The sequence below is a fragment of the Mustela erminea genome, chromosome 13 (assembly GCF_009829155.1).
Source record: "Mustela erminea isolate mMusErm1 chromosome 13, mMusErm1.Pri, whole genome shotgun sequence".
Classification (NCBI taxonomy): Eukaryota; Metazoa; Chordata; class Mammalia; order Carnivora; family Mustelidae; genus Mustela; species Mustela erminea.
Genome location: NC_045626.1, coordinates 74136091 through 74161517, shown reverse-complemented (window position 1 = coordinate 74161517; position 25427 = coordinate 74136091). Strand labels below are relative to the sequence as shown.

The following is a 25427-nucleotide window of genomic DNA, read 5'->3' as shown; positions in this document are numbered from 1 at the left end:
AGACACCTCGCCCAATGCTTCCAGAAAGGAACCCACCACTGACCTGTTTATTTTAGCCCATGCCACACCTCTAACCTACACAACTAAGATATTACATTTGTGAGGTCTGAAGGCTCTAGGTTTGTGGTCATCGGTTACAGCATCAATAGGAAACAAATATAGGAATTCCCACATCATCAGCCTGAGGAAGAATCACCATCATTTCAACAGATACAGAAAAGGCATTTGGCAAAATTCAACATCCATTCATGATCAGGACCCTCAGTAAAATAAGAAGGAAGATCATCAGCCCGATGCAGGACACTTACAAAAAATCTACAGTTAACAGTGATGGATGACAAAATGATTTCCAATGGCAACTGACATCTCTTGCAACAAACAGGGTAGTCTCTGTTCCCTTATGCTAGGTATTGGTGCTATGTTCTTCTGAGCCTCACCGGACCTTCTGATCTTTTGTGACCTTTAGCCCTGCTCTCTGAGCTGTGCCAGTGGGAGGTTTGATACACATATTCATTCGCAGCTTTCAGTGGCAGGAAGTTCATTTTTCTTATGTATTTCATTGCTACTTAGGCCAAATCCATTCCTGAAAAACCTTTAATTAGTTCCTCAACATCTACCCAGTAATGTGAAATCTGGCACTGTGATACATGACAGAAACATGGTTTACAAGCCTATGGGAAGGTCGGGCTTTCTCCTAGAAATGTTGACAACCAATGTCCTTTGCCTAATTTATAAAGTACAGGTAGACTGATAAAATCAGATAATTCCCAAGTCACAGAAATATTTCCATGTATCTTAGAAAAGCAGCAATTTTTTTTCTAGCCTGTAGATTAAGAAACCTAAGACCAGAATAGGTTTTATAAAATAACAAGAACTGATTCAATGATTTTAGTATGAATCTTTATTGAATCACATCATTTTAAATGCATAAATCTAGAAGATTTTCTGTAGGATTATAGATGGTTTTGATTACATGTGTGAGAAATGTTCAGAAAGTTTTAAAGTTTTAATAACCACCTCAGATTTGTTCCTTCCCATTTTTTAATAGATCTCTAGAAATGTATTATTGGAAGTCAAATTCTAGCATCAGAAAAGAACATGTTGCCTTAATTTATCTTTAATGATGGCCCCATCCTTTCTATTCTACTCATCATTAAGGGCAGCCCTGCTAGGTAAGATGTTACCTGGAGTACAAGACATTTTTTAATGACTTATTTTAATTTTATTTCTTATAAGACTGGTTCAAGTTACAAACCTAAACTGATTAACTTATAACCAACGCAATTATATTGTCTTTAACCATAACCTTTTTGGTATGCCTGAAGCTAATCTACTCCCTACAACTCATCAAAATTCTATTTTGTATAGAATAAGAAAGGAGTATAAGAAAAGGAATATAAGAAAACAAAGTTTTACATCGTGTTTCCTGAATCTATTTAAAGATAATTTAAAGGGGGGGGAGTATGTTTTTAGAAAAAACATAATAGCTTCATTTCAGCCAATTATTCAAGACTCTTCTGATTATGGTACAGCTAACAGTAACATCACCCTTGGAACATGCACAAGAGAATGCACGAAAAGGAAGTGCTAATCAAGATCTAGGTTTCCCTTCTTTGTGGTAAAAGTGACAGAAACGCTTCAATGTTCCAAGAGCTTCCAACTCTTACAGCTCCACCAAAGTCACATTCAAATTTCCACCCATTGGAAGAGTGAGCAATACTACGTACATGGGTTATTTCTTTCCTACACAACTTTAAATTAGACAATTAAATCCCCCATTTAATTTTGACATTTTTAGAGCTTTTCTGTCCCTTAAAAATAAAAGGTTTCAGAAAGACATCCTTTTCCAAGCAGAGTCTACTTCATAAGACTAATGCCCAGTCTCAATGACGAGTGGTGTCACTTGCTCAGAAGTGCCAAGTGTTCAGGCGTGGTCCATCATAAAGTCACTGACTCAAAGTTAAGTTGTAAGACACAAACCTCGTGGTCTTTTTCCCTGTCTGGAAAATAGAAGGATCAGGTTAAGTCAGTGGTTGTACCACCAAAAGGGCACACCACTCTGAACCACCATGTCCCATCCAAATGATTTGAATTTAAAACTATGCATCTGGGGGTGCCTGGGTGGCTCAGTGGGTTAAGCCTCTGCCTTTGGCTCGGGTCATGATCTCGGGGTCCTGGGATTGAGTCCCACATTGGGCTCTCTGCTCAGCGGGGAGCCTGCTTCCCTTCCTCTCTGCCTGCCGCTCTGCCTACTTGTGACCTCTGTCAAATAAATAAATAAAATATTACAAGATTTATTTATTTATTTGACAGACAGAGATCACAAGTAGGCAGAGAGGCAGCCAGAGAGAGAGAGGAGGAAGCAGGCTCCCTGCTAAGCAGAGAACCTGATGCAAGGCTCGATTCCAGAATGCTGGGATCATGATCTAAGCCAAAGGCAGAGGCTTTAACCCACTGATCCAACCAGGCACCCCAATAAATAAAATAGTTTTTAAAAAAAATATTTCTTGGGGCACCTGGGTGGCTCAGCCAGGCGAGCGTCCAACATTTAATTTAGGCTTGGGGTCGTAATCATGGGGTCATGAGATCAAGCCCCATATTGAACTCTGAGGAGAGTGGAGGCTGCTTGGGATTCTCTCTCCCTTCTCACTCTATCTGCTCCTCCCTGCTCACTCTCCCCCCACCAAATATATGTTTGTATTAAAACTATGCATCCAGGAGAGTATTTCAGAAGTACACGTTCAAAAGAAAAAAAAACTAACAAATGCTGGTTTTCAACATGTCGTCAGGCTTTCTTCTGAAAGTCACAGGTAGAAGAGACGGCTGGCCAGGCAATGGTGTGGTTCTTGGTGAATACTCTGACCCACAAGGTAAGCCAGTTTGTGGGCATAGTGACAAGGAGCAGGAACTCGAATGACACCCTTTAGCAGAAAGAACAACAAAATTTTTTTCTGAACTTTGTCTGAATTTAACCTTTCACAGGTATCAATTCAAAAGGTTCACAAAATATAGATTCAACATGGAGCAATCTTAGAGATTTAAAGGAAAATGCATATAAAAAATACTTACTGCCAAATTGTAATACATGTGGCATAGTCTGTAAGTGAGATGCTGTATCCTATCTGGGGTAAAGCGAACTGTATCGTGGATGACATTGTAATGAGTGGGAGTGACAGTACCATCTTTCACAGACTGACTCACGATAAAGAAATCATACCTGGAATTGCAGAACACACGAGTCTAGACAACAGCTTAATTTCAGAAGAAAAAGAACATAGCAAACCTAGCATCTGATGTGCCATGAATAGACAGAAACCCATTGTACAGACAGTTCTGTTTACATGTAGAAGCCCACTGAACTGTGGGGCAATGATTTGGGAAAGCAAGTCCATAAAGGTCAGGGCAACACTCATGGGATTTCTGCAGAAGCATCCGAGCTGACGCCTCAATGCAGAAACCTGACATTGGCACATTGGATAAGGTCACAGGGACCCTCAATTCAGAGTTCCAGGGATGGACCCTTCAGACGTCTCCCCAGGAATCTCTGGAATCTATTCAAACCCCCTAATGATAGAAATGGCAAGGTCCATCAGCTTCTTGTAGATATGGGACTTTTTCTCATGTGCATTATGTTATGCTTTTTACGGATCATACTTTCCCACTTGCTTTTTCCTTTAACCCTTTCCTGCCTCCTACTAGATTGATCAGTGTTTGTCTTTCCTTCATTTTCTTCCATTTCTCCCTGTTGGCTTGTAGGACAGTCTTGTTTCATTTCCCATCCTGTGTTGTACATAATTCTCTCATTTGCACAATTGACAAATCTCTGCCTAATCAGAAGCTCAGTCATTCTTTCCAACAACCCAGGGATATCAGTATGTTTATGGTATATGCTGTAAATTCTAGAAGAAAAAGGAAGACAGAAACTTCTAGAATCCCAAGTTTATCTGTTCATGTAATTTTCAACCAACTTTAAGTCAATCTGTTATCCTCCAAGCCAGGCAAACCTTGAACACACACGCGCGCGTGCGCGCATACACACACACACACACACACACACACACACACACCCCTCCTCTATTTTTGTTTGAGTAAAAGAGAATGTTTATTTAAACAAATAAAAGGGGGGGTCTTACCATTGCCTCTTGGTCACCTCCACATCAATAACTGTTCCTGGAAGTGGGTTTCGAAGTCTTCCTTCGGACTCCACAAAAAATCTGGTGTTTATTCGTTTCTTCACCACAATGAAAGTAAGTTTGACCCTTGAAAAGAATGACTGGTGTCACCAGCTGGCATTCAGAGTACTGAAACCACAACACAGGATCAATTAAGAATCTACAGAAGAGGCAGTTCTCCCCACACACCAACCTTACTGTCCTAGCCCCCTGTGCCCAGGCTTAAGAAGTGAAAGAGGTTTCTCTTCTCAGCCACCCACATTGTGGGGGAGGAACTTCCTTACAAGGTCATCCATGGTGGGTACCAGGCTCCACCAACAAACAGAGGAGGCCAGAGGCAAGAGCTGAGAGAGATCCCCAGGCCTGGGACGTACAAAACTCCAGAATAAAGGAGTTACATAAATACAAACCATCACCAGGCTGTGTTCTTGGATTTTAATGAATATCAGAGGTTAACAAGTACCCCTTACATCAAGGCTTGCAGAGAGATTAGGAAAAAAGGACAGGTTCTTAGGGTTCCATGGGGAGAATACAATCTGGAATGTTCCAGTTCTGTTCTGTCCTCTGACTTGGGTATGGAGCAGAAAGTCTAAGAATGAAGGGTCGTCTATCTTCTCCCCACCTAATGACTGTTGCCCTCTCTGTCATGCTCTTTCTCTCTTAATTCACATGTCATAATTGCTACAGATTCGTTTCAAAGACTGAAATGTAGAGTTTACAAAATCTTCACTTTACAATTTATATACCCAGAGTCTTTAGGACACACGGATTTTAAGGAAGACTCAATCTGTGGTACTTCATGGTCCAGCAATGCTTGAAGCTGACCATCCCCCACTCCATCCCGGTACACAATGATAGCTTGTGGCAGAAACAGGTTATGTTTACACCAGAGCTTCAGGGCGGCTGGAAGGAAACCAGAAACTTGGGTAAATAAGCAGTAACTCAGAACCAACTGACCGCTGCTATTTGTAACAACTTCTAGGGTCATTTTTCCAACCCTGTAGCCTCCAGGACACTGTCACGCCTTTTAAGTCTTCAGGCTAGCCCAGCGTTTCTCACCAGCCCCACTACTAAAATTTTGAGCCAGATAACTGTCCATGGTGGTGGTGGTAAGGGTGTTGCTGTCTTCTGTAGCATGCTGGTCTCTAGCCATCAACTGGATGCCAGCAATACCTCCACCATCTTAACCTTGCCAGCCAAGAGCGTCTTTAGTCATTGCCAAGGTCTCTTGGGGGACAACGAACAGTATCAAGTCAGAGACCCCAACCTTGATGAAGACACTGACCTTCCAAGCAGGCTTTCAGCCCATTCACAAGCTCCTGTCCCGATTCCTGGAAGATGCACTGAGAGAACCACCTTTTTGGAGAAAAATCAGCCATTGGTTTGGGAAACAAGACTCTGAAAATGTCATCATTTTGATTCTGAGTTCATCTGGGACCTCCAGGAAAGAAGAAAAGTCCTTATAGGTAGCTGAGGATCCCATTAAGGATCGATTCTCTGATTCCCCTGCAGAGACTGAAGCACTAATCTCTTCCTATACCCCAAGGCGCCTATTAAAATTGGGAATGCACACAAAGAGGAATTCAGGATGGAAGCATTCATTAACATTGCTCCGAATTATGCACACTTTCACTGTGCAAGACTACTTCTGTCTCACCCACTGCTGTCTCACCCACTGGGGACACCACAAAATTAACAGCCAGCCTTCCTGGAGATCCCTGCTTTGAGCCTCATGTCTCAAACAATGGCTCATCCATAATCTGCTTTGAGGGAGCCATCTGCTTTGGAACAGTAATAGCTACTTGACTGCTTCCCCACAGATTGAGCAATGTTTCTCTCAAGTCTCTATCCTCTCTATTTAATTCAGGTATCATGATGACCTGACATGATATAAGATGCTTCCCTGCTTCTTTTCCAGAATGCACACTCCATGAGAGATCATGCTTTTGGGTGAAACATTTTCACTGCTGTTCTCAGCATCTGAATATAGCAAGGGCTCCAAAATATCTAGGAACTGAATGAAAGCTTAATTTCCTTCCCATTGTTGCAATGTTCTTTTTTACCTGCCCCACACCCCAAACAAAAAGCAAACCAATGTTACTATATCAAAATAGAACAGGACTGGGAAAAAAATGATGCCATTTGTGAAAATAAAGATGGATCCTCCTTAAAGAATAATCTGGAATTATACCTAGTGGGCTACACTCATCAGTAAGCATAGCATGTGTGATGGTTTTACAGGTCCTAATGCTCAAGAAACTATAAACTGAAGAATGTGCAAACTCATTTGAAGGCAGGTTCTACTCTAAGCACAGACAACAGAAGTGTCCCTGGAGCAAAGGAGAAACATGGGATATGGAAGTCTTCTTTGGCAGGTCACATAGATGTATGAAGACCAGATCCTGTACCTAGAGTCTGCTGGTCATATTCCTACACCTGTCTTCCCCTTGGGGGACCTGAGTTCTTCCCTCTGTGTTCCTGGTCCCCATGCAGGGACTCAGTGATCATTAGAGCCTCTGGTGGGCAGAATTCTACCTGTCCTAATGCTCAGAACCTTTGACTGTCCCATTGCCCTGTGATTATGTCTTATGGCATGGTTGGCTTTATAAGGAGATTTTCCAGATGGACCTTATCTAATCTCATGGGTCCCTTGAAAAGCAGAGAGTTTTCTCTGATGGCAGAAGAGGAAGAGATTTGAAGAAGAATAAGGACTCAGTGTGCCCTTGGGGGGAACAGGGCTTTCGAGAAGGAATGTGGATGAAACTCAAGGAGCTGAGATGGGTCTGGGAATTGAGGAACTCTGTCCTCCATCTACCCACCCCCCAAAGAAAGTGGATTCTGCCACACATACGTACACTTGGAAGAGGACCCCACACCTCCAGAGGAGAATGTGGCTTGCCCAACCTGTGGCCCACCCAAGAGCCACATGGTGCCAGATTTCTGCCTGACAGACCTATGTAGGGATACACGAATGGCCCTTTAAGCCTCCATATTTGTCATCATTTGGTACGCAGCAATGGGAAAATGAAATAAAGCCTTCCACATCAAATGTTTTGGGAGCATAACTTTGACAGAAGAGGAGGATAACACCTTGTCCATGGACCTTGTCAAAAAAACATGAGTTGGGTCCACCTCTCCCCTTTGGTCTACAGCTAGCTGCCATATACACAATGTCTGCTGAAGTCCACTCACTGTGTCAATTCCTGATTGATGCTGGACACAAAGCCTGCAATTGACTTCTGCCGATTTACAGTATCATGGAAACAGTCGATACCAATGAACATCGCATTCTGCAACTAAAATTTTTTAGAACACAATAGGAACAAAATTAAGCAATTACATTTGCAAGATAGGTAAATAGAGTCTTAACCAATTCCACTGAACACAACTGAAATAAAGAGAAGGCAATGAAATCCAACGTACTTCTGTCTCCACCTTCCAGAGGGCTCCTCCCATCTTGCAGTTCATCTGCTGGGCAATATTTGTCGCAATGGTCAGCAGCGTCTGGGGTTTGTCTAAGATCCGTGTGATGACACACTGGCTTGGGATTGGGCAACTGACACACAGGTATTGTTTTATGCTATCATACAGCTCTTTCTTTTCACTGGACAACACGCAAACAACCTTGGAAGAAAGCAAAAATGGGACTGTCCAGTATGCAACCACAGTGATAGGAGAACAGGATGTCTGTGTAGGTGGAGCACTGAGTAACTAGAATCTATCCATTCAATCAATAGCTGGACCATGAGGGTAAGAGGTCTGGAATCCCAGCCCATGAAACAGTTGTGAAGGTGACCATGTGGAAGAAGAAAGTCTGGGAGCCAGGCACAGACAGTATCCTCACTTGAACTTGCAAAATCCTTATGTCCTGGTTATTCTGTTTCTGGGAGTTTATCATGAACATAAGACAGGATGATTAAAAAGTACAGACTTACATCTACCATTGTCAGGACTGTCCTAGCGTCCAGGATGGACACTATGCAAGGGGCATTTGCTCATTCGTCAATAACCTACTGAGATCAATACTATCCCCATTTTACCCCTAAGGAAACAAGCCCAGGAATCAGGGGAACTGGCTGCTGTATGGGCAGCAGACAAAGTTTCCAACACTCGCTGGGACCTCTAGCAGGACACAGAGCCACGAGGAAGAGCAGTTACCACCTGGCTGGGTTCATACTATGATGGGAAAATCCTCCGTGTAGCATTTTTAACATGTATGCATTATTATATGTATAACATTTATATATAATGTTATAAAAAGTATTATTTTTAACAATGATGTTTCTAGGAAGACTTTCTGGGGGTAGGTATCCTCAATCATATTAGGGACATTCTTTTCTCATTCTAGATGAAGTGACTTTGTCTTTTCACAAGAAATGTGGAATTCTATCAAATGCATTATACACATTTTGCTTACATTTTATCTGCAATTATGTTTCCTAAAATTCACACTAACCAGTTCATTTCTTCTTTTTCTAAAGACTAGATTGCCAGTTTTCAGACTTGCTGGCACCCCTGGTGTTGTCCTAACATTTCTTTAACCTCCATTTTGTCTGTTAATCATGAACTCTTCTTGTCCTTAATGCTGTCAAGCCTCTGTTGGACTCTTTTCTTCACTCTTGACAACATCAAGTTTTAATATTTTTGGCTTTACGTGTATTGTTCTCTGTTTAGTTTGTTTTTTGTTCTTTTGTTCTTTTGTTCTACACTCTGCACTTAGTGTATTAACATTCAGACTTCCTTCCTAATGTACTGATCAAGGGCTGGAGGGCCCCTGTCATTATTTTTTTAGCTTGCTGTGTTTTTTTTTTTAAGATTTTATTTATTTATTTGTCAGAGAGAGAGGAGCGAGAGTGAGCACAGGCAGACAGAGTGGCAGGTAGAGGCAGAGGGAGAAGCAGGCTCCCTGCCAAGCAAGAAGCCCGATGTGGGACTCTATCCCAGGACGCTGGGATCATGACCTGGGCTGAAGGCAGCTGCTTAACCAACTGAGCCACCCAGGTGTCCCTAGCTTGCTGTTTTAAACAGATTTTCATGCATACTACTTATAAGGTCTAAAATAGTTTCTAAATTTTCTATTGATCTCTGTCAAATAAATAAAATCTTTTAAAAAATAAATTTTCTATTGGTATCGTTCTAATATGGTTGCTACTTACAAGTAATTCTTTGGTTTCTGAATGTATGTGGTTTAATGATTTCTAATTGTAATGGACTGTGGTCAATGTGTGTGTGTTTGATAGGTAGGTATCAGTCGTTCATTATTGGTTTAGGATTTCTCCATGCCCGTTGAGATCCTTTAAAGATGAAGGCTAAACTAACTTAGAGATATGCTTTTTTTTTTTTTTTAAGCACCTCACTTTCTGGGTACAGATTACACACAAACCAACACACAGCATACACACACACACACACCCATCCCTCCCTCCTTTTATATATTTATGTATATTTTAGTAGGTCAGTAAGTCAACCTTTTAGAGACAGATGCAACATCTTCTAGATTCTAATTTTTTACATGAGGATGTCTGAGTTTTCTGCGAGCAGTCAGCTAATGTTGTCCCCTACAGATTCAGCTTCTGGAATAGCATGGGCTGGTCTCCTCCTAAGAAGAGCTGTTCAAGCTGATGAAAATACAGAACTGTGCCTCTCTGGGGCTCAGCCAGTCTACCAAGGTCATGAAGAGTTACAGGGTTAAGACAAGAGAGAAGTAGGGACCCAGAGTGCCTGCCTAACCCCCAGAGGGAGATGTCTGAAAGGTTGGAGACCATGAACAGACTGACAACCTCCAAGAGAGAACAGGACAGGAATTGAAGACAAGACCCTGCCAAGGACAGGGTTCTTGAGACAGATTTTGAGTGTCTGCCACTCGAAACTGAACATATGTGATTTGTAACACTACATGTCAAGACATGAAGCCACTGTCACACAGACACTTACCATCTGTGTTTTGGAGGATGCGTGGTTTTCTAAGGTGGTTGTATAGGATTGGACTTAATGACTTACTTGAAGCCTAGAAAAAAGAAGAAAAAAAGAAAATAAGTATAGGACCTTTATACTCAAAAGACAATGAACAATAAACATGTAACAAGCATTTTATGCTGCCAATGAAGCACAATATAAAACAAAACAAAATACCATGTTAAGACAGTTACTTCAGTTGAAAGGCTTTTGTAAAGACTTATTATTCATTAGAGAGAGAGGGAGAGAGCTAGCCCATGTACACATGAGGGGAGGGGCAGCGAGAGAGAGAGAGAGAGAATCTTAAGCAGACTCCCCACTGGGCACAGAGCCCGACCTGAGCAGAAACCAAGAATTGGACGCTTAATTCACTGAGCCACCCAGGCACCCCAAAAGTTTGTTCTTTAGACAAAAGTAAGTTCAGTTTTTGGCTTCCTTAGTATGTGTCCTGATAGCCACAAATCATATATCACAAAAGCCTATTTTTACTATCTGTTACTGGAATAGGCTAGACTTATTTGCTTATAACCTTTCAGTGTTTCAATTAAAGTGACTGACTCCTAGAACTTAGTATCTTCTCTTTTTTTAAGATTTTATTTATTTATTTATTTGACAGACAGTGATCGCAAGTAGGCAGAGAGGCAGGCAGAGAGAGAGAGGAGGAGGAAGCAGTCTCCCTGCTGAGCAGAGAGCCTGATGCAGGACTCGATCCCAGGACTCTGAGATCATGACCTGAGCCAAAGGCAGAGGCCTTAACCCACTGAGCTACCCAGGCACCCCTAGAATTTAGTATCTTCTGATTCCACTTTCAGGTAGCTAATGACTGGTTTTTAAATCAGAGGTAGTCGACTTACATTTTTGCCTCTTTCATAGCTATACCCATGGTGGGTGTGACTCTCCGTAAACTCTGCAGAAAGGATGAGGCTGCTCTGTAGTATCCTGTAGGATAGAGTATTAACCAATGATCTAGTGACTTGACATTGAGTAAGGGTCCACTTCTTGTCTCTTTTGTCCAATCTGCAAACTGTGGGTGGGAGTCAAACTGCAAAAGAGAGGATAACACTTCATTTAAAATTTTTTTTATATTATATATGTAAAAGATTTAATAATTTATAAGACTATATATTACACATATATAATATATATAATGTATATAATATATATATATAGATAATGCCTTTGCTGATATTGAAGAGCCTTTCCATTGCAAATCTGTGCTACTTCCCATTGTAAGGTTATTAGTTTAAACTTCAGTCATGACTTAATTACCTATTTTTGCCTTAAGGTAGAAGTAAGTGATGCTGGAATTCTTTCATGGGTTATTCTGGATTGTCTTGATTCTAGGTAACTAACTCCTAAGGAAAACTTTGGAAGATAGTTTTACCATGAGAGAGGACCACAACACTAACAGAGATAAAATACAGAGTTTACTCTATGCCAAGGATGCCCTATGCATTTTAATTGAACATCTGCGTGCTGTCTCCTAGACAAAAGACAGGTAGCCAAGAAGAGAGAGCAGAGAGCTATTGACCTGAGCTAGTTCCTCTGCATTATTATTCATTTGACCCCAAAGGACAAAATGAATAACTAAAACACAACCATCTTGAAATGGTCTTACCACTCGTCTTCCTTGAAAAATTCTTACTTCTTTCAAGATTCTTCCTGAGAAGGACAAGAAGCTGGCATCAAATTTCAAATCCCAGAGTTGAAGTTCCCGTTGTATCTCCTTATTTCTGAAAGTTAAAATGTTTCCACAGGATCAAACCTCCTTCAAGGAAATAAGCAAAAGCAATGATCCATTTTCAAAATTCTCCTCTAACCTAATTCTCCTCAAACCTGTTGTTTGTCCTCTGTGCTGACATGTTGCAGAGAAGGCCCCTAGTACTCTGAAATCATATCTTTGCTCTCACATTTGCACTTAGTGATCTTTCTAGTTCATTTTCCCCCTCCAGACCTCCCCTAACTTTGCACTGACAGAACAAACTAGAGTTGTTCCCCCAAGAGCTCACTTTCTTTTTGACCTGTTTTTTTAGTTGGGGAATCTGAGATGCCAAAAGTTCTGCACATGTCCTGACTTCAGGACACACATACACACACACACACACACACACACACACACAATCAGCACTTACGTCTGTATAGTATTCATCAATTTTCGTAACTCGTGCTGCCTTTTTTCTGGATCCAACCTCATATGGAGAGCCAAGTCTCTCATCACTCTGTAATTTTTACGCAGCTCATCTGTTAGACCTTTAAAAAAGAGTAAAAAATATTGCTCAACAAGTAAGAATAGATTTATATGGGAGAAGCCTCAGTGGCTTTATCTGGAGGAGGAAGAGCCAATGGAGAGAATGCAGCTCTGGGTCACCTGGGACTATGGAAAGTGTGGACCTCTAGATCATAGCATCTGGGGCTTGAAAGGGGTGGTCTTCCAGGAAGACCGGGTAAATGCGCAGTACCTGTCAGGTTGCATAGCTGGGGAACCAGCAGTATAGGCTCACGGGGCGTGTCCTGTTTGCTCTTCTTCCATTTGCCTTTGCTGATCAAGAGCGGCTGATTCAGTTCCGTGACTACTTGATTATACCGCTGCTCAGAAGGGGTAAGAAAGAACACTGGCATGACTACCATCCAAGCCCCAGTAAATCACATAAATGGGTACAACAGCTCATTTTGGATCACCAACAGAGGCCCAGGGGTGTCCTGGGGACCCAGTTTCCCCAGGTTTAAGGACACATCAAAGATACTCTTCATGTTCCCTTGAGATGTCCCAGGGATGGCCTCTTTTTTTTTTTTTTCCCAATAAGCACACATGGCTGAGGAGAGGCGGGACCACAAACATTATATTGGGGTCATTGTAATAGCCTTCTTTGACTTCATATAGGTAGATGTGGGACCAACTCTTGGAATATATCTTTCTCACTACCTGACTCTTTTAAAAATTCTTAACACATAATTGAGAAATTTCAAGAGGATTGCCAAATGGATGGGGGACAACAAACCTGGTCACTTTTTAGAGTGACTACTACTACAGCTATGCCAAACATGCCTCCAACATCATTTCCCCTAAAGTATTCCAGCAGGAAAAGGCAATTGCCAAGACATCCTACCCAGAAGGTCTTATTCCTAGGCTCCAATTCCTGTACAACAAAGTGCCCTTACTCTCCAACACAAAGTGATGATTTGTCATAGATCCATTCATGCTGATCACTGAGGTCCTCCTCTGTAATCAGTGAGCCACATGAATTCTGTATGATCTGCCTATTAAGCATCTTGAGAACATCAAAGGAGTTCCTACCTGAGACAAGACTTCAAATCCAGTGTTCATGGCTCTTTTCCTCTTGAGCTGAAATACTACTTTTAATTCTCGTGATCTTGTTGCAGACCATGTATATTTTTTTCCTTAAAGTAGTTATTTGAAAGGCAGCTGAGATTCACCCCATTTCTCTTGGTGCTAGAGTCTTAATTAAGGCAGGAGCTTTTACAGGGAGATGTATGCACAAATGTGCAGGATCATAGGGTCATTTTAGGGCCTCAACCACCACTCTTACCACCCAGTCTAGCTAAGTCTTTGTACAAGCTATTCTTCCTGTTGAGAACTTCAGGAAACACACTACTTATTTCTCATAGCTGTCCTGTGACATTCTACAAGGATCTCCTGCAACATTAACTTCTTCATTTTCAAAAGAATTCTGCTGTCCCACTTTGTATTATTATGAAAACTTTTTTGAAAGCCAGGAATGTACTTTCCTTCTAAGGGCTCCACTATGGATTCTGGGATTTTTCTAGATCTCATGATAACACAACAACTACACTGCCATCTGTTAGTAGACTGAGTTCTCACCAGGGCACCCCAAGGCTACCCAACATTTTAATTACTTCAGCCCATCTGTTTTGCTCAAGCAAACCTGCTGAAATCATGGCCTTATGTTTCTTTTACATCTAAGGCTCCTCCTATCAACACATGCCAAGAAGGTAGTTTGCTTTCACAGAAATGCTCTTTCAAAATGTTCCCAAACCTACTGCTCTGTGATGCCAGCATGTGTGAACTACCATAGCCACTTCTAAAACTTACTGTATTGGAACCATTCTAGTTATATGACATTACCCTATATACAAGGCACTCTAACACATGGAAAATAGGTATAAGTTAAATTGTAATAACCCCAAGGAGAAATTCTATAATATGTATTTATTATACATAAGATTATGACCTATTATGATATAACACATGACTATAAGTTTATTGGGAAACATGTTTGAATAAGAAAAAAAGATTTAGATACACTGAAAGAAAGACTTCCTACCGTTTTATAGTATTCTACAAAGGTGATTTCAGCACCATCTGAGGTTTTAAATGTAGTTCTGGGAGTTTCCTCCCAATTAATAGCATCCACCCTATAGGTTTTGTTGTTATACCTGTGGAATAGTCACAACATATGGTTTTATTCCTAACACATTCATTGCATGGGATCACGCAAGAAATAAGAGGCTTTAAATCCTATGAGTAATTACAAGATATATCCCCCTTATTTTATATATATACATATACATTTGTTATTCTTAGTATATTCACCAAGCTGTACACCTTTGAACACAACCCAAAGAACTACAACAACCACGACAGTCACTCCTCATTTCCACTAAACTCCCCCAGTCCTGAGGCAACCACTAGTTTAGTGTCTGTCCCTATATATTTGCCTACCCATCCAATTTCACATGAATTATATCACACAACATGTGACCCTTCCTGACTGCCTTCCTCCACTTAGCATAATGTCTTTCAAGGTCTATCCCTGCCATAGTGTGTTCTGGCAGTTCACTTTTATTGCCAAATAATATATCATGTCATAAATATACTGTATTTATGCATCCATTTATCACTTAATGAACATTCAAGTTGTTTACACTTTTGAACTATTATGAATGAGGATGCTCTGGCCATTCATGTACCAATTTTGGTAGACATAGGCTTTTCTTTTTCCTGGGTATACAACCAGGAATAGAATTTCTATTCTATATATATATATATTCTATATATAGCTTGTTGAGAAAGTGCCATACTGCTTTCCAAAGACCATACGATTTCACATTTAGCCATCCTAGTGGGTATGAAGTTGCATTTCAGTGTGGTTTGACTTTGCACTTCCCTGATAGCTAATAATGTTAGTATTGTTTCCTGTGATTATTGGTCATTGTACATTGACTTCAGAGAAATGTCTATTCAGATACTATGCCCATTTTTTAAAAAGTTGGGTTGTCTTTTAAATTGACTTGTACGTGTTCTCTATATATATAGATGCAAGTTATTTATGAGATAGGTGATTTGCAATTGTTTTCTCTCATTCTGTCCATTGTTTTTCACTTCTGACTTCAAAGAATGGACATTTTTAATTTGATGAAGTCCAATTAGTAGTTTTCTTCTATCATCCCCCTCTCTCTTGGCATCCTAGAAGATTTTGCCCCACCCAAAGTCAAGAAGATTTACTCTACTATAGTTTTTTATAAGAATTCATACTTTTAACTCCTACATTTAAGTTGATTTTGAGTTAATTTTGGAGTTAAATTGGAGTTAATGTTGTAATATTGTGTCAGGAAAGGCCAGGTGGATATCCAGTGGTCTCAGCAATATTGCTAAAAAGAGTATCCTTCCCCTAATTAAACAGTCTTGACACTCTTGTTGAAAATGAACTGACTATCAACTGAAGGTTTAACCCTGGGACTCTCAATTCTATTTCATCAATTTTTACATCTGTCCTTCATGCCCCCTTTTTTTTATTATTAGAGCTTTATAGTAAGTTTTGAAATTGGGAAGCAGGAAGTCCTTGACTTTACTCTTACAATATTGCCTAAGCAATGTTAAATCCACACTCTTCTCATTTAAAGCATCTGGTCTAAATTTTTGTTTAAAACTTCCTCCAAAAAAAAAAAAAAAAAACTTCCTCCAAGGGGAAATTTGCTCATGGATTTTAATTAAGCCCTGATTTTTTAATAAACACAAAGCAAATAAAAGAAAAAAAAGAAGGAGGGACATATTCTGTTATCACAAGAGAGGGTTCAGAGCAGAAGGGACTGGGATCGGCATTAGGAATTCAAGAACTGCAAAGTCTATACCCAACACATATTCCTCTCTCGTGCTATAGAGCCAGATGAGAAAAAGCATGGAGTGGTTCTGGCCATTGCCGTGCCAGGTCTGCTTCTGAAATGTAACCCTGATTGATCTGAAATCTATAGGGACACCTCTTATAGGGAAAAGAGAAGTTATGAGTGTGATGGGATGCAGACTTACATCGTAGAAACAACTGATCCAACTAGTCGTTTAGAAACTTGCTCCTGAAGCTCTTGCTTTGTGGGGAAGCCATCACGAATATCCGATATTAAATCATAGGCTGTTTGCATTCGGAACAGTTTATGGTTCACGTCAGCACAGAGGGTAATGCTGGTTTCATACTCAAGAATAGAAGTAACATATCCAGGCCAGATGACCAGCCTGCAAATGGAACACATTAGATGTGAATATCAAACTCTAAGCTCCAAATATAGAAATGTCACAGGGCTGGCAGTCAGAGTCTAAAATTGGTGCTTAGGAGTCAAGTAAGAAATGGTCTTTCAAAGGATCTTTCCAATAGATATTTACCTGATGAACCGGTTATATTATCTTTGTTAAACCATTTTTATCACCACCCACAGGCGCTCTCCGCTCCCCCCCGACATACACACACGTGCACGCACACACACACACACACACACACACACACATTTGAAAATATAGGTTTATATAGGATATAGGTTTATATAAATTATAAACATTATGTGAAACTTTCTACTTGATACCAACTTGTGATTATGGAACTCCATGGCCTCTCGCTTGTTGTAATAGTTGCGACCAACTTGCTCCAACTCCATCATCTTCAAAATTCTAGAAATTGGAAGAACAGATTTTGTTAAAAGTGCCACAAATATTATTAAGCATTTAGTAACACACATGAGGATACTGTAGTGGGGGGGGGAATCTGCCAGTGACTTGGTCTACCAATAATTAATGGAAGTGCCTGGTACAAGTAAATTACATGGTGAGGTTAGATATTCAAGCTCATTTAACCTCTTTTTTCCCCTGATTTCCATAATATACAACTGACTGTCATGAAAAGGCCATTAGAATGTCCTCCATTCCTATAAATGAGCCAAAACAGATTTTGCAGACTAAGGGCCTCCGATTTTAATTTTTGAATTTTTTGTCCATCATTATGAAGGTAGAAACAAGTGCATTCACTCCAGGGAGAAACACACGTAGATGGCCTAGTTGATGTCCATTCCTCCTTCTAGACAGGAACCAGCCATGGGATGTGGCAGTAGTCAGGGAGAACAATATGGAGAATAAGCCACAGAATTTAAACATGTCTAGGTGAGGTTCAGGTGCCATGTCATTTCCAAGATCCTTTGTTTTCCCAGAACAAGGAAGTGTCGAGAACACAAAACTCTAGGAGCAAACATCTATGTTCCATGCCACTGACACACTAACACACAACCAGATCTCAAGGAAACCAAATCCTACGAACAAACCTTCTAAAGAGAATGTTGTAATAACGTAAACAGTCTGGTGAGGTGGGCATGAGTTCGCTGGTGAATTCAATGGTCACCTTCACAACCTGTTTTTTCAGCAGGCTGACCAATTCCATTTTCTGAGAGAAAAACAAACAAACAAACAAAAAGGTCCAGCAGTCTTCCCAAGGATAGCAAGCTCATTATTGGACCACAAATCAAGGTATCACTTGGGTATCCAACACATGAACATGGCGGGAGCCATCTTGCCCCCAGAGACATGTGCAGGGAGAAGATAGGATCTATGAGACCAAAGTGAGGAGTCAGAATTAACATTTATAGCCTCCTTAAAAAAACAAACAAACAACAAAAAACAAGTTCCTGTTTATTAGTCACTTGGTAAATATGGAAGTTTATTGAAGAAAATACTAAGTTCTAAAACTTTTTTTGCTGAAGTTTTAGAGAGAGCAAAGAGATAACAACTAAATTATTCATAATTCATCAGCATTTGAGCCATATTTGCCACTGAAAAGGTTAAAAAATTAAATGTATATATTGCTCTCAAATTCATTGTAAGTGCTGAAATGAGGCACAAGGGAACCTCCTGATAAACACACATGGCATGTGGGTTTTCTTACAAGCCCTATGGGCAAGAGATCTTCAGGAGGTCTCTTCAAACCATTGTACAGAAATGGTATATTTGCTCTAATACAGTAAAAATGTGGGAGAAAAAACAAATGTCCAGAAAGTACTGGGGGTGCCTGGGTGGCTCAGTTGGTTAAGTGTCCACCTTTGGCTCAGGGCATGATCTCAGGAGGCTGGGATTGAACCCCATACTGGACTCCCTGCTCAGTGGCGAGTCTGCTTCTCCTTCTCCTTCTCCCTCTGCTTCTGCACTCACTCACTCTCTCTCTCCCCACCCCACCAAATAAAAATCTTTAAAAAAAGTGAAAATGTCCAAAAACAGTACTTAACTGGTGATCGTAGTTTGTGAGGTAATAACAAAGAAGTTCCATCAAATATATAACACTTTCCGATTATCACTTTATGCTGCAGAAGCAGTTCTGAACGAACTTGTCTGTCCTCAATGTCTGGCATGTAGTCAATATTGTACTTACAGGTGATCTGCTGGGGGCGAGATGTCACTCGGAAATGGTTTGCAAATAGCTTCACAAGTCTACCCTGTGTGCCTGCAAAATGGTGCCATGTGTTAACCAGGAAACAAGCTGACCAACTGCACCCAAAACAATGTGGACACCCTGATACCACGAGCCAAAATTAGGCCAAACAAGGACGTCAACCACCACACAAACACTATATACACCTGCTGTTCCAGAACGTGTACCATCCATGCAGATGCGTCCTACATAAGCGTACGTTGAGAGTTACCATAGAAGATTAAAATCTTTAACAATAACAATAAAAAAAATCTCTAACACAAGATTTCCCAAAAGGGGTGGGGAGGGTGAGTGGGAAGTCCTAGTGTAATAATGTAAACATTGTAATAATGTTTAATTAAGATAAAAAATCTCAGTGGATCCAAAAAGCTGGGTCATTCTAACTTAGTGGCTCTAAAAGGAAAAGAGAGAAATGAAGAGTCCATCTGGGATGCTAAAACAGGTCTTTGTTTCTGCAGAAATGGGTGCTATGACGACAATGAGAACAGAGAGGAAGGTACCTGCTCTCACAGCGATGGAATGAAGCTTTACACACACCCTGAGACACACACAAGCACCCCAGCACACGTCTAACAGGGACAGTTCCCTAATGCTGGGTTGTTAATGGCTGCTGCACCTGCCGTGGACTCTCTCACGTGGTCCAAGTACTGTCGGGTATCCACCACATGGTCTCGAAAGATGCCCCCAATATGGTTTCTCTCCTTCAACGACGCTGCCTGGACTATAGCCACCAGCTGAGTTTCCTCTACATGGAAACAAATGTGAAATCCATGAATTTTAGATGATTAAAAAAGGGGGGGAAAGTCAAACAGGACAGGACATTGTTAAACCCCAGCTGTGAAGTCAAACTAAGTCAGGTCACTGGAGGTAGGAAAGAGGATTGTCAAAGGATCCAAACATGAATTTCAGTCATGGGTCACCAGAAAGGGGGACTGTGACCCAGAAGCCTCTCCCAGCAAGACCTCACTCCACATTAGTGGCTGGCCTAGCCTCTCACACACATCAGTGCTATGCCTTTTGCCTTCATCCAGCACTTGTCCAGAAACTTTGTCTCTTCTCTACTGACTTTATATGCCAATCACCTGTCACCACACGGCCCTCTCATAGACATCAGAAAATGCTGACTGAACAGGCTCTTAAAAAAAAATATCTGGGGCACCTTGGTGGCTCAGTCATTAATCATCTGCCTTCGGCTCAGATTATATATATATATATATATATATATATATATATATATATATATATATTGCTTTTCCTACAGAATAACTGATCTATTCTTTTATTAACAACAACTGGGAAAAGCTCTATTTTTTTAATCCCATAGTAATATGCATACAGGTTTAAATATTTTACAAGGTTAATACTTGGAGGACAGTGCAAAGCATTCTTTCAAATATTGTGAAAGAAACCTATATTATCCATATGCCCCTGGAGAGCTAATATAGTCCCCACTCTGGGCTACAAAAAACGATTCTTTTCAGAATGTTCCTTCTGGAAGCTATTATTCCTCATTTATGAAGATCTTATACCAGAGTCTAAATTTCTATAATAGAAAAGCTATTAAATTCCATTTTACATATAAATTTTTTAAATGCTTTTTATCAAACTCAGCTAATTCCAGACACCTCCAGCAATCAAACTTACCACGTTCAAATTTCAGTGAAAAAAAAAACATTTGGCATCGTTCATTAGTACTTGCTATATATAATGTGCTTTACGTGAAGCGTTAATCATAACTCTTCAGACAGGATATAGAGGATAAAAATAGGTATTTTACTATTTTGCATTCACATTTACAACTTCATTTCATGGAGTCTGGAGTTTGTATCAGTTTATTATAAAAATATCTACAACATAAGACACCAAAAGCAGAGACAGCAGAAGCAAAAATGGACAAGTGGGAATTCAAACAGAAAAAGTTTCTGTACAACAAATGAATCAGTCAACAGAATGAAAGGCACTTAAGGAATGGGAAAAGACATTTGCAAACCATGTGCCTCATAAGGGGTTAATTTCCAAAATATAAGGAACTCCTGAAACTCAAGAGTGAAAAAAACGTAATAACCCAATTACTTTAAATTGAGAAAGGACCTGAGTGGACATTTCTCTAAAGAAAACATAAACAGACAACAGGTATATGAAAAGATGTTCAAAGTCATCAGTAAATCATCAGGAAATTGCAAATCAAAACCACAATGAGGGGTGCTTGGGTGGCTCAGTGGGTTAAGCCTCTGCCTTCGGCTCAGGTTGTGATCTCAGGGTCGTGGGATCAAGCCCCACATCGGGCTCTCTGCTCAGCAGGGAGCCTGCTTCTCCCTCTCTCTCTGTCTGCCTCTCTGCCTACTTGTTATCTCTGTTAAATAAACAAACAAACAAAAAAATCTTTAAAAAACAAAACAAAACCACAATGAGCTATCACTTCCCATCTGTAAGTATGGTTATTTTATATATATATGTATATATATGTATACACACACATATATACTTATATATATGAAAATACATGTGTGTGAAAATACGTGTGTGTGAAAATACATGTGAGTGAAAATATGTATACAAAATATATATAAAAAATTTTTTAAAACAGCAAGTACTGATGAAGATGTGGAGAAATTTAAACACTTTGAGAAAACAAAAAATGGTATAGCTGCTATGGAAAACAGTATAGAGTTCCTCAAAACACTTAAAAGTAGAACCACCATATAATCCAGCAATCTCACCTCTGGGGGATTCTTACAGAAGTATTGAAATCATAATCTCAAAGAGATATTAACACTCCTGTGTTCACTGCAGCAGTATTAAAAATAGCCAAGCCCTGTAAACAACCTAAAAGCCCACCAAGGAATGAATGGGTAAAGCTAATGCAGTATATTCATACAGTAGAATATTATTCAGCCTTAAAAATAAAAAAGAGGAAAATCCTACAATGTGCAAGAACCATGACCTTCAGGACATCATGCTAAGTGAAATAAGCCAGTTCTAGAAGGACAAATACTGCATAACTGCAAAAATTCCACTGAGAGGAGACATCTAAAATAGTCAAACTACTTGAAGCAGAAAGTAGGATGGTGGTTGGTGTTCAGGGGTGGAGTGGAGGAGGGATGGGGAGTTGTTAGTCAACAGGTATAAAGTCTCCCTTCTGCCAGATACATTCTAGAGATCTACTATTCAACATTGTGCCTACAGTTAACAGCACTGTATCTATCGTACACTTAGAACTGTGTTAAAGGATAGATACATGTTATCTATTCTCACTGTAATTAATAACAATTTCAAACTTAATGGGGGTGCCTGGTTGGTTGTCCATTGAGTGTTCAACTCTTGATTTGACTCAGGTCAGGATCTCCTGGTTGTGAGATTGAGCCTGCTTAAGATGCTTTCTCCTTTTCCCCTTCCACTCACAACTCACATTTATGCTCTTACACACACACACACACACACACACACACACACACTTATATAAATAAGAGCAAATCAGAGCATCAGATCTGAGGTCTTATTGTATTAGCCAAATGCTTGGCTAATACAGGAGCCTTTGTGCTTACCTCTATCATGATAGCCTTCCACCTAGGAGGATAATACAAGGCAGGGGAATGTTGAGGTGCTCAAGGAGCGACTCAACCTCCCAGGGCAGTGATTTATAAACACTATAATGTTCCCAGAATTCCTAGTTAACCTGGAGTCATTATATACAAATGCATGGTCTAAATCTGAAAAACAATTATATCAAGCCATTGGCTAGACTGATGGTCATCAATCTCCATTTCTTTTCCAAAAACCTTAAAATATAGGGGCACTAAAATGCTGACTGATTAATTCATTGCAGAAAGGAAAAATACTTGTGGCCTGTATTCCAGTCCCATCCTGCCAAACCCTATGGGGATCCTGCAGTTCTCTACCTGGAGTGTTGTCACTGTGGTGCACCCTCACAAATTAGACATCCTCTGTCCCCCACCGTATCCCTCTCTTTTTTACCTGGAGCCTGAGGTGCTCTTCTTGGTCTTCTTCGTTGTGCAGGCTGAACCACTTGGCTCCTCACTTGCAGGGGCGGGGGGCTAGGCGGAGTTTGGCCGGCTTGCTGAGCCTGCAGGTTTTGGGGGAAGAGTCCTAAAGGATGCTGTTAACGATATTTGTTCATCATCCAAAAATTATTTGCCTGCCACATGCCAGGCACTGTCCGGGAATGAAGCAAGTTCCCTTGTAAAGGCTCGCATGCCAGTAATGGAAAATAAAAATAATGATTTGCATAGCATTTGCATGTTAAGTGCCTGGGAAATGAAGAAAAATAGAACAAAGCAAAGTAGGCAAAAGTGGGTGTTGTTGGGAAGGTGGAGTATGAAGGGGACTGGTTAAGTTAATGGGGGATGAAGCAAGCCTCAGCACAAAGTTGAGACAGAATCAAAGAGTTGAAGGAGGAGAGTTACAAGGTCACACAAGCCACAGGTAGAGGAAAAAGAGCAAAAATTCTAAGGCAGAAATGTTCAAGGAAGGACAAAATGGCCACTGCGGCTGGAGCAAGGGGAGCAAGGGAGAGAGAAGCAGATGTCAGAGAGGTGGTGGGGCAGAAGCCATTTTGAACCATGTGCCTCTGACTAAGGAAACAGGAATGCGTAAAGGGGAGGGCACTGGGAAGAGGAGCTGCATGGACCAGTTTATCTGGCTCTGTGCTGGGAAACATGGAGGGAAAGACCAGGGGGAAGGCAAGATGACTGGTTAGGAAGCCACCGCCCAAACCTAGGGATGCTGGTGGTTTGGACCAGAAGGTGGTAACAGAGGTGATGAGACATTATCAGATACCAGATTTTTTTTTAATTGGGAGACAACAGTATTTCCTGGTTATTTATGTGAAGGGTTTGAGAGGAGTCCACAATGGATCCAAAGACTTTGGCCCCAGCAACTGGAAGAATGGGGCTTCTTCAAACAAAGGGAGTGGGACCTTTCTGGGAGAGCACATCAGGAGTGTGGGAAGATCTGTGGAGCATCAGCTGCTTGTTTTGAAGTAACTCCCCAGGAGGACTCACTGGCTGGGGCCAAGCTATTCAGAAACCCTCCCATCCACTCAGGTCGGATGGAAGTCCATGTGCATATGTGAAAACACATGAGAGGGACGCAGTAAAGGAATTAAAGCATCTTTCACATAAAGGAGACTGAACAGGGCTGAGCTCACTGGCGGCGCTGTGGCTCCAGGTGGCACAGTGGCTTCAGGTGGCACAGTGGCTTCAGGTGGCACGGGTTGAGAGGGCGTCTGACCACGGGTTCTGCCTCGGGCTCGGGTCCTGGCTCGGCCTGACATTGCTGTCCTGAAGGTGCGGACCCTCAAGGGGACAAGCCCTGGAACAGCACGGTTCTATTAGACATCTCTGTGTAAGTTGCCTGGTAACTTTCTACAAATCAGGACTTTAAAGAAAACAGCAGGTACTAATCATGCAGGTTTTCTGATCACACCAACAAGCCTGATAACTCCAAAGTTGTCAAGGAAGTGTCCTGTAGTAAAAGACAGGAACCTGGTAAAATATTCTTAAAAATTTAAGAGAAACCATTGGCTAGGATTCTTTTCCCCCCACAAAGTGGCAGGACACCATGGGTTACAGTGCTTGCTTATAGGAGTCAGGTGTGCACAGGGTTCTCACCTACCACGTATCCTCCACAGTGCAAGGAGGAGCCCAGGTGTCCCCTGGACACTTGCCTGCCCCCACCAGAGGCACACACACCCTGGAGCTAACCCAAACAGGTCCTCCCAGCTCCACTGACACCACTCACCCTCCTCCTCAAGAATTAGGCTCCTCTGTGGCCAAGGAGAAGCCTGTGGCCTGGGGCTCCACTCCTCCAGCCCCACAACGTCTGAGTACTGATAACTGCGGGGTCAGAAGGGCTAAAGCTTCTCTGCAAAAGGGTTAGCCTTTTCCAGGACTGGCCCTGTACCCTGCCCCAGTCACCAAATGGGATGTAGGACTAGCCTAGCTGCCTTGCCTATGCTCCCGCAATCAGGAAGATGGGTGCCCTCCTGGGACCCACCGTCATTTCAATTTCAACCCTGCTGGCCCAGCCCCTTCCGGCACGCCTCCCTCCTGCTCCAAATGAAGCCAACCTTGATGTTCACCTGGCAGCTTTATAGGAGCTCTGACTTTCAGTGGGATGGACGTGAGTGGTTCTGCCTGCTCTCTTGCCCTACCTTAACTCACCCATCAACCATCCCCCCAATTAACCTGCCAGGTGACATTAGGGAATGATGTGCACTTGGGGCTCCAGAAACTTAGGCCCTTACCACTTAATATTTTAACCAATTCCCCGCTGTTGCCAATACAACTGAATTGTAATTGATAGGGTCCATGATCAAAGGAGTGAGACATACAAGCAAAGGTCAAGCAAAGCTTTATTTTGCGCCAGTATTGAGAATCAAACCAACCAGTTGGGGCCATCTCTTATGGAAAGAGCGACCCTTCCCAGACTCACAGGCTTACTTTTATAGAGCAAAAGCAATGTGGTTGAGCCTGGCCACACATAGGGGGCCAATGAGATTGTAACACACAGAGAAAGTTGCATAGTCATGCTAGGTCACACACAGGTGGCCAACTGAATTGCA

The 25427-nt window shown here is 41.3% G+C and overlaps 1 protein-coding gene across 1 annotated transcript; it reads right to left on the bottom strand.

The window, feature by feature from the left end:
* Positions 1-2804: 2804 nt before the first annotated feature.
* PIWIL3 (piwi like RNA-mediated gene silencing 3) lies at positions 2805-25037 on the bottom strand. Its single transcript, XM_032309471.1, has 20 exons — positions 25027-25037; positions 24605-24699; positions 19461-19589; positions 18642-18856; positions 17688-17806; positions 16963-17043; positions 16414-16614; positions 14432-14543; positions 12587-12713; positions 12260-12377; positions 11746-11860; positions 10982-11169; positions 10173-10179; positions 7596-7796; positions 7365-7468; positions 5458-5528; positions 4919-5075; positions 4134-4259; positions 3070-3217; positions 2805-2921 (listed from the first exon to the last, which is right to left on the bottom strand). The coding sequence occupies exons 1-20, from the start codon at positions 25035-25037 to the stop codon at positions 2805-2807; spliced, it is 2442 nt and encodes an 813-aa protein (XP_032165362.1).
* Positions 25038-25427: the final 390 nt, after the last annotated feature.

Bases quoted from the DNA above. Each gene is read 5' to 3' on its own strand.
- PIWIL3 (XM_032309471.1), bottom strand. The intron at 19,590-24,604 runs GTGAGTGGTGTC...GTTTCCATGTAG, and splicing joins CCTAATTCTTGAGGAGGAGG to AGGAAACTCAGCTGGTGGCT. The intron at 3,218-4,133 runs GTAAGACCCCCC...CTGCAATTCCAG, and splicing joins GAGGTGACCAAGAGGCAATG to GTATGATTTCTTTATCGTGA.